This window comes from Sus scrofa, chromosome 15 (assembly GCF_054392235.1).
Source record: "Sus scrofa isolate SSC_HxYL_T2T_F1_AM1 chromosome 15, Sscrofa_HxYL_maternal_Yorkshire_Landrace_v2.0, whole genome shotgun sequence".
Lineage (NCBI taxonomy): Eukaryota > Metazoa > Chordata > Mammalia > Artiodactyla > Suidae > Sus > Sus scrofa.
The window spans coordinates 120,282,189-120,302,989 of record NC_139397.1 but is presented as its reverse complement, the minus strand read 5'-3'; the positions used below and the strand labels follow the sequence as shown (position 1 = coordinate 120,302,989).

Genomic DNA, 20,801 nt, shown 5'->3' with positions numbered 1-20,801 from the left:
CTGAAAAGTTTCAGAAACAAAGAACGTAGGAATTAAAGCAAAATAAATAGCATGCTATTGCTTAGAACTTTTAATTATGATCATTTTCAAGCATACAGAAGAAAAAACATCTATACACCAATTGCCACATATTTCAGTAAGATTCCAATTATCTTCAGGCTATTAAGAAAATCTTTGGACACTGAGTAGCTTACGCTTTTCATAACCATAGAGCACTAGCATTATAGAGGCATTCCTAGTCATTGGAATGGCACTAAGTTCCTTAACCTCTGTGTGCATCTCAGTGTTAAAGTGGGCCTAACAGTACACATAATAGTGTTAGAAAGGGTTGTTAGACTAAGTTAATAGCACCTGAGATGTAGTAAGTGCTTCATTATCCTTTTAGGCTTACTACTTCATATTTTCCATTAAATAATAGTAGACCCTAATTAAGAACCACAGAAGTGGAACTCCCATTGTGGCTCAGCAGGTTAAGAACCCAACTAGTGTCCATGAGGATAAGGGTTCGAGCCCTGGCCTTACTCCGTGGGTTAACGATCCAGCATTGTCATGAGCTGTGGTGTAGGTCACAGACGAGGCTCAGATCTGGTGTTGCTGTGGCTCTGGCGTAGGCCGGCAGCTGTAGCTCGGATTCAACCCCTAGCCTGGGAAACCTCCATATGCCGCAGGTGTGACCCTTCAAAAAGCAAACAAACCACCTTAACAACTATGTGTAAAATTGTGTTAGCAAGCAAGAGGTTGCAGTAAATACTAATAAAAAGACAATTTGTGAGACAGTTCCTGAAAGAGGAGCATTCTCTTAACACTACTGGTTGGAATAAATATCACTAGAGTATTTGAGGCAAAATGGCACTATTTTACCTTAATCCCTCCCTCTGACACAGTAATTTTACATCTAGAAACTTATGCTACAGAAAGACAAGTTCATGAAGATAAATGTACAAAGATATTCACTGCCTCTTTGTAATAGAATTAAACAAAACTCAAAAAAACCTAGAAGCACTCCAAAGAAAAACAACAGTAGACATATGAAAGAATGGTGAGACTGGTATGAATACCCATTTAGCATCTTAAGTTTATAGTCAAAGACTGAGGAAATACACATCTGAGACTAGTCCATAAACTTTCGCTATTTCTTTCAAATACGCTTTTGAATGCTTTTGGCAATGTTGAGTGCTGTTTCAAATCTGGTGTTTTGTTCTCAGAAACTTAAAAATTTTGTAATATACTATACATATAAGGAGCACAGACCAGATTAAATGCTCAGCCTTCCTCAGACTACTTGCCTGCTGCCTGATGTCCTCATTTTAAGGAGATAATAGCCGGACTTCTTGGGCATCAGTTACATTCTAGTTTGCAATAGCAAAACAGAAGGGAGTCCACCTAGTACAGCAGAAAAAGGTGTACAAATTGTCAGCTAGAAACTCCTCAAAATGCATACTCTTGGGCCTTATATCTACCAAGTGAGAAATTTACATTTTAAGAGTTCTCCAGGTGATTCTAATTCCCACAAAACTTGAGAACTGCTGTTCTAATTAGCGGACCCTTGAACAATGGTCTGTAACTTTACAGCTGGCCTTGGCCATTGCCAGTTCTGCATCTGTGTACTGTAGTTATTTACCACTGAAAAAAATTCCCCTCTCTAATAAGACCTATGAAGTTTAAATGCATCTTGTTCAAGAGGCCACTGTACTTCTAATTACTCCTTAAAACCAAACCCAGTATCAAAACTGTAAAAAACTCCAGAAGAGTCACTATTTGATACTTGCTGCAAGGAATGTTTTCAGGTGAAAAAAATTAAAACAGAAAATAATCTATAGATTTAATGATCTTAAAACATTAAAAAAAAAAAAAAAAAAAAGAGCATTCTTTTTTGAGGGGCTGTGCCCGCAGCATGTAGAATTCTGGACTAAGGATCAAACTTGGGTAGCTGTAGTGACAATGCCAGATCCCTAGCCCACTGCACAAGGGAACTCCCAGATGTACTCTTTTTTTTTTTTATTTTTTTTTTTGTCTTTTTGCCATTTCTTGGGCCGCTCCTGCGGCATATGGAGGTTCCCGGGCTAGGGGTCGAATCGGAGCTGTAGCTGCCAGCCTACGCCAGAGCCACAGCAACGCAGGATCCGAGCCGCGTCTGTGACCCACACCACAGCTCACGGCAACGCCGGAACTTCGACCCACTGAGCAAGGGCAGGGACCGAACCCGCAACCTCATGGCTCCTAGTCGGATTCGTTAACCACTGCGCCACGACGGGAACTCCCCAGATGTACTCTTAATATTACTTTCATTTGAGTAAGACAAAAGCCTAGTTAATTCCTCCATGGGTCATTCACTCATCACTGAACAGACATTAAGAGGGGAGATGTTCAATGAATGCAGAAGGAAATTAATGTCCTTAAAAAACCCTTTACATTCTCTCAATCCTCAGAGAAATCTAGTTTCAGATAGGTTTTAAAAGATGATCTCAGAAAGGCAACAAATGGATTTAAGGGAATTCTTCAAGGACAGAACTGTAGATAGTGTTCTGAGGCTGAAGCTCTGGGCAGAGGACAAAGCTTAGCCATGGCTTGGATAAGTAAGCAGACTCAAGACCCAGCAGATGGAGTCAGAAGTTGAATCTACCTTTTAGTTGGTATTTTAAACAGGACTTTAGCACTTAAGCTGATAGCGCTATGATTTATCTGGGTTTTCCCCAGGACTACTCAAAACGACTAGAAGGCTTATTAATTAGCACTAGACTACTCAAAACAACCAGAAGCTTATTAATTAGTATTTTCAAGGTCTATGTTGCTTAAGATAAAGTTTTGGATTATATAGTCCTATCAGGTCAACAGGCCACTTTCATCAAAATTTGTTATAATAAAGTCTGTTACATCCCAAGTCAAGGATGGGTCTGGAGTATTACTGGGTGATACAAAATGACAATACTCTCCTAGAGGCAATAATAATGTTTCATTATAGAATTTTCTAGAGATGGCTACATGTACTTTATGCAGCATTTACTTCAATTAAAATATCTATATTTGAAATGTATTTTCATCTCTGAAAATTCGTATTATCTTATTTTCTACAAGTCACTGTTAGGAGGAATAAAGCTGACCATTATCTCTGATTTGCAAATGAGGAACTAAAGTTGCTGACTTGCCCAAGATTACATGAAAAGCAGAGGTAAAACTCAAAAGCTTACTATCATTTTAGCTTCTCCACTGCTGAATGATTTTATTAAATTGAGTTTGTTTTTTTTTTTTTAAATCACTATGCCTGTGGCATACACAGAAATGCAAGACATAAAAGTCCATTAAACTTAAGACTATCATGACTAGATGGCTGACGGCTGAGGATGCTATTCACCTATTAAAATACCACCTTCTAGAAAGAAAGATTTCTCTTTGGTGTTCTTGGTCCTAGTTTATAAGCCTCAACACTACTGACTTTTTTGTTCATCTTGTTTCACCCTTATTCCTTACTATAAAATCATTTTATATTATCTTTTTAAAAAATTCACTTTAGGAGTTCCTGGTGTGGTGCGAGGGATTAAGAATCTGAGGGATTAAGCTCAGATATGATCCCGGACCTAGGAACTTCCATATGTCATGGATGCAGCTACTTTAGATTACTTTAAAACAAATCAAGGGAGCTCCCTTGTGGGACATCAAGTTAAGTATTCGGCGCTGTCACCACTGTGGCTCTGGTTATAGCTATGGTATGGGTTAGATCCCAAGCCTGGGAATTTCCACATGCCCCAACATGTCTGAAACAAAACAAATCAGGATATAGATTAACAATCATTTCCTTGCACTTTTCACAACTACAGAGTTTCTAATTACTGCTTTACAAAAGGCTAAGTTTCAAATGAATGGTTCACAGCTTTCATTTTTCTGGTAAAATTATCAAAATAACAATCACAAAATGCTAAATAAAATACAGAAATGGCCAAATATTCTCTACCTAAAATACAGAAATCACAAAACTGACTTAAAATACAAAGAAAATATTTTTATTTAACAAATATTCTAAGAAATGACATAAAATTAACAGTTGAAGTGGTGTCAAGACACAAACAAGCATGAAATGCTACTGATGATTAATCATTGTTTCACCCAACCTGCCATCAAATATTTTAGAGAGCATCTCTGATATTATTTCTGACTGAATCTTAAGCATGATGTGGACAGGTGGTTCAATTAGGAAATTTTTGAAAGAATGATTCATTCCATTAGTCCTCATTAACTTTCTTTTTTTTCTTTTTCTTCTTTTTCTCTGGACTCTGAAAATAATAAAAAAGAATGCTTTTGAAAGAACTGTAAATGAATGGGTGATTAAAAATAACGTTTCCTCTTAAAAGCAAAGCAGGTCTACTCTATTTCCCTTAAAACAATTTTGGGGGAAGACTAAAATATAAAAACATAAAAATCAGCTTTGTGATCTGTAGCAAATGATATTCTCTTCCTTCTTCAAACCAAAACCCATTTCAAATTAAGAGTCTAAGTTTGGGAAATGGCCTTTTATATATATATATATATATATATATATATATAAATACAACGTTGTTTTATTTCTATTTCCTCTTCAATAAAATCATTAAAAAACCCCTCCCTGCTCATTTCTAGGCCATACAGAGTAGAATAAAATGTGGAAACCCTGTCCATGGCACTACAGTATAGGTAATTAAAAACAAACATACAGCAATTGCTGTGCTGGTGCATGGTTCTTCCTCAGAAAGGAGTTCTTCCTTAATGTGTTTCTTTTTGTCCTTTTTCTTCTTCTTCTTTACAGATGTCTCCTGTTCTTCAACCACTTGTACTCCTTCTTCTTCTACTTCTTCTTCTACTACTTCTTCTTCAACTGAATAAGGTAAGTGTAAATGCACAACAACTAATATTGCATCAGACTTTTCTCTCTCCAAACACTTTGGGAGTCTTACATATATATAATTTTATAGCTGCCAAGGTCCTTCAAATATCTACCTAGTTTAATTCTACTAACTTTACAAATGATATAAAGCTCAAAAATAAATTTCTCATGACCACATACATATATAAAGAAATCAGGTATTAAAACAAATCAAATCATCTGATTTCCAAACCATTTTCGGACTAGTAAGTTATATTAGAAATGATTAATAAGAGTTTGGAGTTAAGAGACCTGGCTTTATTCCACCTGATGTGACCCTTAGTAAGTCATTTAACCTCTGTAAACTCAACATCCTCATCTTTATAAAATTTAGTCTATCTCATTGCATTTAATGAGGTTAACACATGCAGGATGCTTAGCATAAATGCTTGGCACATTAGAATGAGGACTCAAGGGAGTTCCCGTCATGGCTCAGTGGTAACGAACCTAATAGCCATGAGGACTTGGGTTTGTTCCCTGGCCTCACTCAGTGGGTTAAGAACCCGCAACCTCATGGTTCCTAGTCAGATTTGTTTCCGATGCACCACGATGGGAACTCCTTTGGGTGTTTCAAATGCTACTACTAATGGGGTTTAGGGACCTCCTTACTATTCAATGAGGGAACAGAAACACAAGAGTTAAATAACTTGCTTATGTTTTCTTTATTTAGGGTAGGAGTCCACATTTGCTGATCATACATCTTTTTTCTTTTTTGGCCACACTACTGCACATGGAATTCCTGGGCCAGGGATCAGATCTGAGCCAGTTTCAACCTATGCCACAGGTGTGGCGATGCTGGAGCCTTTAACCCACTGTCCCAGGCCTGGGATTGAACCTGAGTCCTGGCAATGCAGAGATGCCAGTGATCTCATCACACCACACTGGGAACTCCTGATGGTACAACTTTTGACCACAAAGCTATTTAGAAACCAAAAATTAAATCAGTTATTGATTTAATGCAGCTCTTGCTAGACCACAGGTGCAGGTGATATGGGAGAACTCAGTGATCAACTCTATAAGAGAGCCTAATTCAGTTAAGAGCACCTGTTAAATATTACTACGAAGATGGCAGGCTACCCAATCATCACACTAGTCCTTTTCAAGTAACAGAAACAATGAAGAAAAAGTACTGCTCCATCAATTTTATGGTCAACTAAAATAAAAAATATTTGAGCAACTAATTAGAAACCACATACTTTTTTCCCCCTTCTATTTTAAGCTGATTCTCAAAGGGGTTCACATGATAGAAAGTAAGGTTTTGGTACATTTAGTATAACATGATAAATTTAACAATATTCTAACTATTCCCAGAGAACATGATGGCTTACTAAAATGCCATTAGTTTTTAATATGGGTGGGTGCACAATGAAGTTCAATAGTGTGTATTTCTGCAGGACTTAAAGTCTGAGCTGCTGCCCTTTTTTTTTTTTTTTTTTTTTTGTCTCTTTGCCTTTTCTAGGGCTGCTCCCATGGCATATGGAGGTTCCCAGGCTAGGGGTTTAACTGGAGCTGTAGCCGCCAGCCTACGCCAGAGCCACAGCAATGGGGGGTCCGAGCCCCATCTGTGACCTACACCACAGCTCACAGCAACGCCAAATCCCCAACCCACTGAGCAAGGCCAGGGATTGAACCCGCAACCTCATGGTTCCTAGTTGGATTAGTCAACCACTGAGCCACGATGTGAACTCCTAAAGTCTGTGCTTCTCACGGAACAAGAGTGTAAATGACATTAAAAAACTGAAACAAACCTTTAATTTTAACCTTGGCTTTTTTGGCCTTCTTTTCAATAACTTCATCCTCTTTGTCCACCTGTTCAATCCTGCGTTTTTTAGAAAAGGTTGGCAGTGTGGAGTCACCAGAAGGATCGTAAGTCTTCACCTCACTGAAAGAGCCACAGAATTTTAGAAAATCTCTACAAACATCCGTAAATCAACTACATTTATTTTTTTTGTCTTTAGAGCCACACCCATGGCATACGGAAGATCCCAGGGTAGAGGTCAAATCGGAGCTGCAGCTTCTGGCCTACACCACAGCCACAACAACGAGGGACCCAAGCTGCGTTTGTAGCCTACACCACAGCCCACTGCAACACCAGCTCCTTAATCCACTGAGCAAGGCCAGGGGTCGAACCCACATCCTCATGAATAGTCAGGTTCATTACTGCTGAGCCGTAATGGGAAATCTTAAACTTTTAAGAAATGTGAAAAAAAAAAATTCTAAAGAGATTTAAAGGAAACACCACTGGGTAATACTTACAAAAGCCTATGTCTCATTAAAGTGGCTTTAGGGTAGCTTATAAAGTGAAAAATCTCCAGAAGTTAAATCACACTTCAAATGATGACCCTCTCCCCCCTAAGGAAAGGAGTTTTCCTGTGGCTCAGTATCCGGTGTTGTCACTGCAGCAGCTTAGGTTGCTGCTATGGCATGGGTTTGACCCCTGGCCTGGGAACTTCCTCACGCCTTCGGCATGGCCAAAATATATCCAGAAGACAATGTGAGCTGAATGAATTTTGACTGTGTAATCAACGTAGTGACTATAGTACAGAAAAATAAATATTCAATCAGCATGGGAGAAAATGGAGGACATATCTTTACACCAAATGTTTTATACTAGAAGGTGAAAAATGAACCAATCCGTGAAGTTTTAGAACACTGGGCAATTCAACTTCATTACAAGTTTCCAGGCAGCAGAGGAATAAGAAGGGTTACACAGGAATAAAGATTCCCTAAAACCCAAATGTTTGCTTTTGTTCTAATGGAGTAGAAAGAAAACAAAGTTCTGATTGCCAAAAATGTGAACTAAATCTCATAATTGGTGCTTTAAGCACATGTGTTTAATGTCATAAGTATAATGGCCTGGGAACATTAAAAAATTGTTCAAAACAAGCTAAGGAATGTTCTATTAAACTTGTAGGTTCATGGCTACGTTTAACTTTTATAGGTTAAAAACATTTATAATTTAAGAAACAAAGGAGTGACTTGGTTCTCTTGGGTCTCTCCCACATACATCTTATTAACTTTTGACTTCCTATTTAAAACAAACAACCCCCTCCAAACAATATCCACGTTTTTCAACTAAACCAAATTTTTTTTTGTCTTTTTGCTATTTCTTGGGCCGCTCCCGTGGCATATGGAGTTTCCCAGGCTAGGGGTTGAATCGGAGCTGTAGCCACCAGCCTACACCAGAGCCACAGCAACGCGGGATCCGAGCCGCATCTGCAACCTACACCACAGCTCACGGCAACGCCGGATCGTCAACCCACTGAGCAGGGGCAGGGACTGAACCCGCAACCTCATGGTTCCTAGTCGGATTCGTTAACCACTGCGCCACGACGGGAACTCCTAAACCAAAATTTTAAAAATTATAAAATATATGGTCACTGTAGAGAATTTAGCAAATTCACAAAATACACAAGTAAATGTTAATTAATGTCCATATAACTGAATACATTTGATTGCTTATCAGAATAAAGAAAAACAATTTTTACAAATGTGTATACTAAAGCATATAAACAGTTATTCATAATGAGACGTTACTATATATTGCTCTCCCTGCCCACTTAAAAGATTTTTTTTTTGGTCTTTTTGCTTTTTAGGGCTGCACCTACGGCATATGGAGGTTCCCAGGCTAGGGGCTGAATGGAAGCTGTAGCCACTGGCCTAACGCCACAGTTACTCGGGTTCTGAGGCGCGTCTGTGACCAAACCACTGCTCATGGCAATGTCGGATCCTTAACCCACTGAGCAATGCCAGGGATCGAACCTGTAATCTCATGGTTCCTAGTCAGATTCAGTTTCCGCTGCGCCAGGACGGGAACTCCCCCCACCCCTTACGATTTCACTAAAGAATTCTAAGACTCCTAAAATCTGATTACAAATGTTTTTAAGGCTCTTGACACATACTGTTAAACTGATTTCAGTATTCCATCATTACAGCTCCATCAGCACTGAACATTATCTCATTGTAATAATAGAAACACCTCTCGCCACAAATATCTTTTGTAATTTCACAGTGAGGTCTGAATACTTATGTCTCTTAGCCACTTTTAGACTTGATTCTTTTCTAACAATGTGAAAATGTGATTAAAAACTATAAGTGAATATGAAAAAAAGTAAAGAAAAAAATTAGAGGGATGTTGACTTGCTAAGTTAAAAAAAAAGTGCTGTCAACAATATTTACATAAAGCAAAAACTGTGTACCCAAAATGCACTCACCTTTTATGTTCGTATTTTTCAGCTTTTGCTAATGCCTTTCCTGTTCCACTTATTTTCCTTATCTAAGAAAAGAAAAATTATTAAGTTTTCTAAGGCATAATCTCTTTGTCATATATATACTCTAGTAGGCCAATTCTTAGTATATATTAGGGAAACTGTACATTCTTTTGTGCCTGCTGTTTACAATTTCCCTAATCATAAAGTAAAACTGTTTAGCTGGTGAAATGAAAAATTACATAAATCACTCATCATTTATTAACTTTTTTGATTTTGCTTTTTAGGGCCTCATCCATGGCACACGGAGGTTCCTAGGCTAAGGGTTCCTAGGCTAAGGCCTACGCCACAGCCACAGCCATGCAGGATCAAGCCAAGTCTGCGACCTATGCCAGATCCTAACTCAATGAGTGAGGACAGGGATAGAACCTGCGACCTCATGGTTCCTAGTTGGATTCGTTTCTGCTGCGCCATGACAGAAACTCCATGACTTATTAAGTTTTGACTGGTAAAACTTCGGCAATATGTAGGATGTGATTCTTACCCCTCTATCTTCCAAGGTTCTCAACCTGGCCTCTAATTTTGCTCTGTTCTCAACTCCCATTGCAGAACTGGAATCTTCTCCAAATGCATCATAGCGGATTGCCAAAACAGTTTTGGCTGCCAGCATTCGAGAAATCTGTCAGAGAATTCAAAGTCAGAGGTATTCAAACTATGTTCCAAGCTGACATGTAAAAATTCTATTGGTAACTTATTCATGAGAACATTATAGCAAATCATTAACTACATAATTCACTCTAGCAGGTTTTTTTGTTTGTTTTGGTCGTGCCCACGGCATGTGGAAGTTCTCAGGCCAGTGATCAAACCCAAGCTGCTGCAATGACAATGCCAGATCTTTAACCTGCTCTACCACCAGAGAACTCCAAGCCACCTATCTCCTGTTTGAACCTTTGCCACAATATAATGGCTAACTGGCTCTGTACATAACCACCACCATTTTGGTGGATAGAAAGATCTTCAATAGCTCAGGTCTAAAACTAACTCAAATTATTCTTCTGTGTTCCATAGTTTTCGATACCTGGTATTAGTTCTACACCATGAGGTCATCTAGAGTAAGTATAGCCCCCTTCCAAGCTAATTAACATTTGATTTTACCAAACCTTTTACTTTACCCATCCCTCTGCTCTGAATTTCATGAAATTTGAGTGTCTTTTAGACTATATATCCTACAAAGAGCTTGAAAGTACTTAATTGTTTAAGCCTCAGTTTCTACCTCTGTGAAACAGAGAAATCTACAATTCATAGAGCTATTAAAAGAATTCACTAAAGTCCTCTAAAGTTTTTTTTTTTTTTTGCTTTTTTAGAGCCGCATCCGAAGCATATAGAGTGTCCCAGGCTAGGGGTTGAATCAGAGCTACAGCTACTGGCCTACACCACAGTTACGGCCATGCCAGATCCGAGCCACATCTACGACCTACACCACAGCTTAGGGCAATGCTGGATCCTTAACCTACTGAGCTAGGCCAGGGATCAAACCTCATGGTTCCTAGTCGGATTTATTAACTGCTGTGTCACAACGGAACTCCAAAATTCCTCTAAATTTTTTAGAACAGTGTATGTATCTGTCAGAGCTCATAAATGTTGATGTTAAATTGTTTTCTTGCCACACAGAAAACTTTTGATGTGCCACCACCCTCAAAGGGTAGAGTCTAGAAAAACAGGAATACAGTAACTAGTAACACTTTCTTCTAACCTTTTCTTTTACTGTACAAGGTGTTTTTTTTTTTTTCCCCCATTGCTTTTTAGGGCTGCACTTGCCCAGGCTAGGTGTCAAATTGGAGCTGCAGCTGTTGGCCTACACTACGGCCACAGCAACGCAGGATCTGAGCCTCGTCTACAAGCTACACCATAGCTTACAGCAACACTGGATCCTTAACCTCCTGAGCAGGGCCAGGGATCAAACCTGCATCCTCATGGTTACTAGTCAGGTTTGTTACACCATTGAACCTAAAAGGAAACTCACCACAAGTTTTTATTTAATGTGTATACCATTCTCTACTTAATGAAAAAGAAAGAATAGAAAGATTTACTGACCATTATAGAGTAAGAGAAGGAAAATGGTTTTGGGGCCGGGGGGAAAGGCCTATCCCAGGAAAACTATTTTAACTCACCTTTCCTTTGTGTTTGGGACTTGTCTGGCCTACAAGTGAAGCATGATAAATGAGACCATACTTAGGGGTATCTCGTCTAGACTTGAGGGCTCTGAAGAGTGCCTTTTCTGCTCCAAGAATCTGGACTGTGGAAGCTGCATGTTTGGCTAAATTCAAAAGAGAACCTTCAAAAGAAAAGCAGCAGTTACTAGGAATGTACTTCCAAGTATCTGAAAGTTCCATCTATTAAACAAAAGACCTATAATCTAAGTATTATGGCCACTATAGCAAACAACTGGCAACTCCGGCTGTAACAAACTTTTTGACAATGGACCACAAGTGTCTCAGAAGAGGTAGTGACTAAAGATGCCTTCATTATCCAAAAGGAAATCAGGCATACAAATAAAAATCATCATTGAACACCTGGTCCTTAGTCCTCACACATGGCATTTACATCTACTTATTATTATCCAAAATGACTTTCAACTCATCTCTCAGTACCCATGTTTACAAATTACATTAAAATCATCACCTGCATGAGCAATAAGCCGTGCTCCAACTAATTCCCCAACCATGACTGTAACATTGGGTGCAATGGCCATCATTCGATTTTGCAGATATTCGTAGAGCTGGGTTCTATATTCAGAGATTTCAATCACCTAGTGTAGGGAACAAAATGATTAAGTCATAACTAATTTAAGAGCAGGAGAAAATCCAAATTATAATAGTTGTGCAACCCTGGGAAAATTAGCCATTTCTTACTTCAATTTCCTATAAATGGGCTATTTGTAAAGATTTTATTAGATAATGTATATAAACAACCTAAAACACTGCCTAAAGATAATGTTGTTCAATGTTACTGTTATTTACTGTTTTCGCCACACCCATAGTACAACGTTGTTCCACACCACAGCTGCACCCAGAACCACAGCAATGAGAGATTTTTAACCCACTGAGCTGCAAGGGGATCCCAATATTAATTATTAAAACAAAAACAACAAAACCCTCCAAGAAGCCAGACATTTGTTATCCTGTGATTCCTGTACAGATATTTTTACATGAGGTATCAACCAAAAAACCTCTACAAGGTATAAAGATAAAAGAAGTAAATAACTCAAAACTATACTTCTCTGCCTTCTTAATAGATTTATGATTCAGATAATGCTAACAATACAAATAAATCAATAGTACGCTGTTAACTTTAGTATATTTCCCTAAGTATATAAATCAAGATGGCATCAGATGAGGTAGTGACTGAACACCCTCATATTTATTTCTCAGGTGAACAATAAATTTCAAAATCATCATTGCCATCAGAAATTACAGAGCTGGTACCACGTCAACTAGTTTTTCTATGTGTATAGGTTACCTGAGTGCAGAGATGCAGAATGTTGCAAATATCTTCTTCTGAAACCTCTGTTCCCATAGATATCTCTGCAGCTGCCTTCACTTCTGCTTCAACTTCCTCTGGCAGTAATTCAGAAAGTTTGGCTGAGGCATAATTCTTCCGATCGCCTATGGAATGTTTGTAGAGGATGAGGGAGAATCACTCTTCAATAAATTACATAAAATCCACCAAATAGTCAAAAGAAAAAGTAGAGATGCCAATGAAAAGGAAGCCTAAGTGAAACAAAAAGTGAAGAAGTCTGACCTAGTAATTTTCCTCATATAAAGGTTTGATTTTAGGGAGTTGCCGTTGTGGCGCAGTGGAAACGAATCCGACTAGGAACCATGAGGTTGCAGGTTTGATCCCTGGCCTCACTCAGTGGGTTAAGGATCTGGCCTTGCTGTGAGCAGTGGTGTAGGTCACAGATGCAGTTCGGATATGGCATTGCAGTGGCTGTGGTATAGCCTGGCAGCTGTAGCTTCTATTAGACTCCTAGCCAGGGAATCTCCATATGCTGCGGGTGTGCCCCCCCCCACAAAAGAAAAAAAAAAGGGTTTGATTTTTAGAGATCAAAACCTGTCCCCACTACCTCCCTCCAAAAACTAGAGATAATACACATGAAATAGGACTTCCAATTTGTTAACAACCCTCAGGTTCCTCTGCTAATAGTATTACTATACTAATAGTACACAACATAACATTAACAGTGTACATAGCAATACTATTTTTAATATTTGTCATTAGTAATGTATTTCAGGGTTACCCCTAGTCCACAGTTGTCCCTATTAATGGCAGTTTCACTGAGACACATTCACCAATTCAGGAAAAATCAAATTAGAGAATTGCGTTCTCTGTTGTACAGGCCATTGAAATGAAAGTCAAAGTTAATTTTGTTTCTGAAATCTAACAAGTATTAATATGGCTACACTCCCAAAACATATAAGACATAAAAAACTCTAGGATATTTAAGAAAAAAAAAAAATGAAACAAAACAAAAACATTGTAAGTCAAATACAGAACATTTATATGAATCACTGTTTTCAATGCCTTAAAGGATAAAGTTACTCACCAACTTTCTGTAAACACTTGCAGTATGTCAAATTATCTGAAATAATTTTTCCTAATTCAGGGAAATGCCAGCCATACCATTCTCTACACCGCATAATGTAGTTGTTCAGTTCTTTATCTAAGTCATCTAACAGGGCTGCAGAAGGATGAAAGAAAAAAAAATTATTAAAAACAAAGTGAGAAAATATACATAAATTTACCATTTTAACCACTGTAAAGTGTACATTTCAATGGCATAAAGTTCATTCAGCATGCTGTGAAACCACCACCACTAACCATTTATAGAACTCTTACAAACTGAAACTGTGTCCACTAATTAAAGAACTCTTCATCCCCCTACCCCCATTATCTCTGGCTCTATCTCTATGAAGTCAGAATAAAGTATCTCCTAAGTAGAATCATACTTGTGTGTGTGGCTTATTTCACCTAGCATGTTTTCAAAAATCACCTATATTGTAGCATGTATCAGAAATTCTTATGGATGAATAATATTCCATTGTATGTATCCACCATATTTTGTTTATCCATTCAACTTTAATAGGTATTTGAATTGTTTCCACCTTTTGATTCCTGTGAATCCTAAGTACCTGAGTATCTGCTTTCAATCCTTTAGATACATATACACCCAGAATACTGCTGTTTAAAGGGATTTTAATGTATATATATTTTAAATGTCTGCTCTTGTGGCATATGGAGGTTCCCAGGCTAGGGGTTAAATTGGAGCTGCAGCCACTGGCCTACGCCATAACCACAGCAACGCCTGATCCCACCTGCGCCTGCAACCTACACCACAGCTCATGGCAACGCCAGATCCTTAATCCACTGAGCGAGGCCAGGGATCGAACCCGCAACCTCATGGTTCCTAGGTGGATTTCGTTAACCACTGAGCTACAACAGGAACTCCCTAAAGGGATTTTTAGTTAGAAATTGTTATGGCTTTGATGTCCCCAAATCACCAAATGACATCAGAGAATGACCTATTATATATAAAGCCAAAAGAAAAAAGCACAATATAGCACAACACAGTTCCCATTTAATGGGTTTATCATTTATGTAGAAAATAACGAGAGAGTTCCCTTCGTGGCTCAGCGGTAAACGAATCCAACTAGGAACCATGAGGTTGCGGGTTCGATCCCTGGCCTTGCTCAGTGGGTTAGGGATCCAGCGTTGCTGTGAGCTGTGGTGTAGGTTGCAGACGCAGCTCGGATCCTGAGTTACTGTAGCTATGGTGTAGGCTGGCAGCTATAGCTCTGATTAGACCCGTAGCCTGGGAACCTCCATATGCTGAGAGAGCAGTCCAAGAAATGGCAAAAAGACAAAAAAAAAAAAAAAAAAAAAAAAAAAAAAAAAAGAAAATAACAGTTTACATTAACAATGTACGTCACATTATCACAACTACTTAAATTATATTTATTCCTTTTTCTATTCTGCATTTTCCAATTTATTTACTTTTTACTTTACCAACAGTTCTAGTTAATCATTCTTCTTCCTCAAACAGAATCATAAAAGACAGAATTTTAATAGTAGGCAAAAACTATGAAGAGGAGAAAAACAGATTAGATTTCACATGTACAATACTTACAAATTGCCTGAACAATCATTGTGTCCACTTTATCAGCACTAAATTTCAATCTGTATCGGGACAAGCTGGGGAAAGGGGGGAAAATTACAAATTACTAAAATAGCATCAAGGGGAAGGATTTTGTTAACATCTTAAAAAAAAAAAAAAAAAAAAAAAAAAACAACTTACCCAAACCCCTTTTGTTGAACCACATTAATTTCTTTTTTCTAAATGGGAAAATCAGCTAAACAAGAATATGAAAGATCCATGGAGTTCCCGTTGTGGCGCAGTGGTTAACAAATCTGACTAGGAACCATAAAGTTGTGGGTTCGATCCCTGGCCTTGCTTAGTGGGTTAAGGATCCAGCATTGCCGTGAGCTGTAGTGTCGGTTGCAGACGCAGCTCAGATCCTGTGTTGCTGTGGCTGTGGCGTAGGCCAGCGGCTACAGCTCTGATTAGACGTCTAGCCTGGGAACCTCCATATGCCGTGGGAGCGGCTCAAGAAAAGGCAAAAAGACAAAGAATATTTAAGATCCAAAAATACACATTTAAAAGAAAATAAGGAACTCCCTTGTGGCCTAGCACTTAAGGGATCTGATGTCACTGCTGTGGAGTGGGTTTGATACCTGGCCCAGGAACTTTTGCATGCTTCAGGCACTGCTCCCCCCGATTCCTGCTATAACCTCCATTTCTGTAACATGAATTAACTTACAGATGACAAATAATGCTGTGTAGTCCAAATCATATGGTTCATGTATGATTTCTGCAGCACATTTAATGCTTTATACCACCAGGTAAGAACAACTAGAGCACTACCTAACACTTGAAAGGAGTAACACTGACCATAAGAATCTTTCCTTTTGGAGTTCCTGTCGTGGCACAGTGGTTAACGAATCCGACTAGGAACCAGGAGGTTGCGGGTTTGATCCCTGGCCTTTCTTAGTGGGTTAAGGATCCGGCGTTGCTGTGAGCTGTGGTGTAGGTTGCAGACGTGGCTCAGATCCCGAGTTGCTGCGGCTGTGGTGCAGGCCAGCAGCTATAGCTCTGATTGGACCCCTAGCCTGGGAACCTCTGTATGTTGCGGGAGCGGCTGAAGAAAAGGCAAAAAGACAAAAAAAAAAAAAAAAAAAAAAAAAAAAAAAAAAAAAAAATCTTTCCTTTGCTTTATCTGGCTGTCTGTGGCATGTGGAAGTTCCCAGGCCAGGGATAGAACCTGTGCCATAGCAGTGACCTGAGTTGCTACAGTGACAACCTGGATCTTTACTTGTGATAGAACATGATAGAAGATAATATGAGAAAAAGTGTGTGTGTGTGTGTGTGTGTGTATATGATTGGTTCACTTTGCTGTACAGCAGAAATTGACAGAACATTGTAAATCAACTATACTTTAATAATAATAAAGATAAAAGAAGCCCAGGAAGTGTGCCATCTAATGAGAGAGCTAGAAAATGCTTATGAGATTTAAAGTTCATACAATGGAGCCAAACTACCTGGGTTCAGATCATGGCTTCATCACTTACCAACTATACTGACCCTGGGCATCAATTTCCTCATCTGTTAAAAGAGGATACTATCACTAACTTCCTCTTAAAATCCCTGAGGATTAAGTTAATATTTGTAATATGTCTCAATCAGTGTTATTTATTGGAGTTCCCTGGTGGTTCAGTGTGGTAAAGGTCCAGTGTCGCCATTGCTGTGGCATGGGTTTGACCCCTGGCCTGCAAACTTCCGCACGCCATGGGTGAGGCCTATCAACAACAAACAAAAACCTACAAAAAACAGAAGAAAAACCCCAAACCCGCTTACTAAATAAAAATTTAAAAATCTAAAAAAAAAAAAATTTTTTTTTTTTTTAAATTAAGGAGCTACTGTCGTGGTGCAGCAGAAACAAATCCGACTAGGAACCATGAGGTTGTGGGTTCAATCCCTAGCCTTGCTCAGTGGGTTAAGGATCCAGCGTTGCTGTGGCTGTGGTGTAGGCCGGAAGCTACAGCTCCAATTCGACCCCTAGCCTGGGAACCTCCATATGCTGCAGGTGTGGTCCTAAAAAGACAAAAGACAAAAGACAAAAAAAAAAAAAAAAAAACCAAAAAAACCCAAAAAAACTTACCTGTGTGCCAACCCAAGACACATAGCTGCCATTTCACGTGGCTCTACACCAGGGATTAATCCATCCATCTGTGACCGGATTCCTCTCATAAGCTCATTAACAACAGGACTATGGATACAACTGAGATTTAGTTTTTCCTACAAGAACAAGAACATTTGTATTAAAGAAATAAATTTCCTAAAATCATATAAATGTTAAAATAGCATTGATTTAAATATGTTTTCTCCATTCCATAACAGTTTCTAGTTCGTTTGTGAGAGGAATACTTGAATATAATACCGTTGGTGGAAGTCGAAATTGGTATAAGCCTCCAGGAAGGCTGCCTTTGTACATGAATTAAAAGCCACAGACTATGGAGTTCCCATCATGAGGCAGTGAAAACAAATCCAACTAGCAACCATGAAGTTTCAGGTCTGATCCCTAGCCTCGGTCAGTGGGTTAAGGATGCAGCGTTGCAGTGAGCTGTGGTGTAGGTCAAAGACGAGGCTCAGATGTGGTGTTGCTGTGGTTCTGGAGTAGGCTGGCAGCTACAGCTCTGATTAGACCCCTAGCCTGGGAACCTCCATATGCTGCAGGTGCGGCCCTTAAAAAAAAGAGAAAAAAAAAAGCCACAGACTGGGAGTTCCCATCATGGCTCAGTGGTAATGAACCTGACTAGTATCCATGAAAATGCAGGTTGGATCCCTGGCCTTGTTCAATGTGTCAATAATGTGGCATTGCTGCGGCTGTGGTGTAGGTCAGCACCTGCAGCTCAGATTTGATCTCCAGCTTTGAACTTCCATGTGCCACAGATGTGGCACTAAAAAGACAAAAAAAGCAAGCCACAGTCTGGCGTTCCTTGGTGGCACAGCTGGTTAAGGATCTGGCATTGTCACTAGACCTTCTGGGGTCACTGCTGTGGTGCAAGTTCAATTCCTGGCCTCTGAACCTCTGCATGGTACAGATGTGGAGAGAGAGAGAGAGAGAGAGAGAGACAGAGAGAGACAGAGAGAGACAGAGAGAAAGAAAGAGAGACAGAGAGAAAGAAAGAGAGACAGAGAGACAGAGAAACAGAGAGAGAGAAAGAAAGAAAGAAAGAAAGAAAGAAAGAAAGAAAAGGCTTAAATAGATAAATTACAATTTAACCTGGTGGTTTTTTTATGTTGGTGTGAGTAATCTTTTACTGCTTTACATTATTTAGCTTCTTTTAAAAACATTTCCTTTCCCTACTATTAGGGTCCTCTAAGTACTTCCAAATACACAGTAATGTTAATACGTATGTGTACACACATACATAAATCAATAGAAATAGGATGAATTCTATTCTGCACGCCTCATTTTTTGACTTGGCAGTGTATTTGTAGGTCACACACAAATCTACACAGTTCACTTTCATCAAATGCAAATGAGAAGCATGCAAAATAGTGTATGTTGCATATTATACACACACACACACACACACACACACAGGTTTTTTGTTTGCCACACCCACTGTATACAGAAGTCTTTTGTGCAATAGCAGTGGGGCCAGATTCTTAACCTGCCAGGCCACCAAGGAACTCCTATGTTGCATATATCAGGAAAAAAAAATTTATAGTATGTATACAAGAGATACACAATGTAAAACTTTCAAATGGAGAAACTAAAAAGCAAAAATTAAAGACATTTATAATCTCACCAATCAGCAATATATGCCCTCCCATGTACCTTTCCATGTAAGTTTATAATGCTAAAAATTAATGTTTTTAGCAGAAAAATATAAACTAAGATTTAATGGGCACTTCACAGGATAAAGACAGATTGATATCATATAAAACATCATCACAGGACAGTATTAGAAATAATCTATTTAAATGAACTTATTTCACAACCCTACCTTGGAAAAAACCCCTCAAATCTCTTCCACACTTCCCTGTTTTCAAACACCTACATGCAATGTAATCCTTACTTCAAAAATGAAAGGACTGTAAATCAACTATATGTTTTTAAAAAAGACGTATATTCATGTGTTTGCACTGTAATAACTACTGCAACTGCTGAAACCAGCACATCTGGCTCCTAAAATGTTTTGCCTTTCATGTCTGGGAGCCTACCTAGTTTTTCTCTCCATTCTCACTTTAATTTCTAGCAACTTTACCTACTACTAGTATTTTCTAAAAAACCCATATACTAAAATAGAAATGTCACGTCACCATTTATATTGAAAGAAAAAAATGTTTCTCAACAAAAATATGTATGTCAAGATATTCATACAGTGTTATCCTTCTGAAGCATCACTTATATATCCTTAGTACTGATAGTCATATTGGAAGCAATTATTATGTAGCCTAGAGGGAAAAAAGATCAAGTTATTCAAGTCTGATAACTTAGAACCAAAGGCTAGGTAGGCTTTGTAGTCACTATGCTGTATGGTGAGCTCTGCTTAGCAGGCGTAAGAGAAAATTATAGCTTTACCTTTATGACCCCTCCTAGTTTAGCATCAGCTACAGCCAGGGGTTCATGGGCTTCTTTAACTATTTTCTTCAGAACTTTCTTGAGCTGCTTATTGATTTTGCCCTCCATCAGAGCCGTGAATGCTTTTTTAGGAAGAAGAAAAACAGAGTTAACTCAGGAGTTCCCTTGTGGCACAGTGGCTTAAGGATCCAGTGTTGTCACTGCAGTGGCTTGGGTTGCTGCTATGATTTGGGGATTTTCTTCTCTTTAGGACCACACCTGCAGCATATGGAAGTTCCCAGGCTAGAGGTTAATTCGGAACTGCGGCTGTTGGCCTATACCACAGCTCGAAGAAACACTGGAATCTTAACCCAGTGAGCAAGGTCTGGGATGAACCTGTATCCTCATGGATACTAGCTGGGTTTATAACCAGCTGAACCACAACTGGAACTTCTGTGATGCAGGTGTGATCCCTGGTGTAGGAATTTCTATATGCTGTGGGTGTGGCCAAAAAAAAAAAAAGTTAACTCAAATTTAAGAAACAAGTTTTTATTTAAATTCGTATAAATAAAGCAAAAAACAAAAATCCATCCCAATTTTCAAAAGAACTGAATTTAATATTACTTCTGAAATGAAATATAAAAATATTCCAGAAGTTACAAATTTCACAATCTGATCTGATCTTGCCACCCTAATTTCTACTGCAGAACCAGGAGTTACAGCAGATCTAGCACTCCTTTCTCTATGTCATATGATCCTTCTGAACTAGAATTATAAGTTGCTAGAAACAATCTATTTTAGAATGACAATTAGATTCACTCTATGTCATTTACAGACCAACTGGCCTGATGCTCTGGGTTGTGAAATACCATAAAATCTTGGCAGACTTTGTAAAAAGAAGTGTATTCATTTTGAAGTTTCCGCCATAGTGTAAACATGTCTGAGTGGAGGTCTTATCTTTGCTAATCCTTGACCCAGATGAGTTGTCACCAGGCCTCTACTTTTAACCTA

General features: G+C 38.7%; 1 protein-coding gene and 2 non-coding genes across 12 annotated transcripts in view; all 3 read right to left on the bottom strand.

Annotated features, from left to right (window-relative positions):
- Window positions 1–20,801, bottom strand: part of NOP58 (NOP58 ribonucleoprotein) — a 35,084-nt gene that overhangs the window by 2,032 nt on the left and 12,251 nt on the right. For 4 of the 10 annotated variants that reach the window (XM_021075924.2, XM_021075923.2, XM_021075920.2 and 1 more), the window contains 12 exons: window positions 19,812–19,933; window positions 17,379–17,515; window positions 15,290–15,354; window positions 13,709–13,843; window positions 12,622–12,767; window positions 11,785–11,911; window positions 11,274–11,437; window positions 9,647–9,781; window positions 9,109–9,170; window positions 6,643–6,776; window positions 4,686–4,846; window positions 3,977–4,268 (listed from right to left, as the gene is read on the bottom strand). In XM_021075924.2, coding sequence (XP_020931583.1) covers window positions 4,218–4,268; window positions 4,686–4,846; window positions 6,643–6,776; window positions 9,109–9,170; window positions 9,647–9,781; window positions 11,274–11,437; window positions 11,785–11,911; window positions 12,622–12,767; window positions 13,709–13,843; window positions 15,290–15,354; window positions 17,379–17,515; window positions 19,812–19,919 — 1,425 coding nt within the window. In that variant the 5' untranslated portion in view covers window positions 19,920–19,933 and the 3' untranslated portion in view covers window positions 3,977–4,217. Of the gene's footprint in view, window positions 1–3,976; window positions 4,269–4,685; window positions 4,847–6,642; window positions 6,777–9,108; window positions 9,171–9,646; window positions 9,782–11,273; window positions 11,438–11,784; window positions 11,912–12,621; window positions 12,768–13,708; window positions 13,844–15,289; window positions 15,355–17,378; window positions 17,516–19,811; window positions 19,934–20,801 lie in introns of those variants that run through there. The other 6 variants (XM_084998413.1, XM_084998412.1, XM_021075921.2 and 3 more) reach the window with 3 other exon arrangements.
- On the bottom strand, window positions 11,592–11,675 carry LOC146396092 (small nucleolar RNA SNORD11). The gene has a single exon (XR_014830617.1). It is a non-coding gene; the product is annotated as a small nucleolar RNA SNORD11 (small nucleolar RNA).
- Window positions 12,483–12,568, bottom strand: LOC146396091 (small nucleolar RNA SNORD11B). The gene has a single exon (XR_014830646.1). It is a non-coding gene; the product is annotated as a small nucleolar RNA SNORD11B (small nucleolar RNA).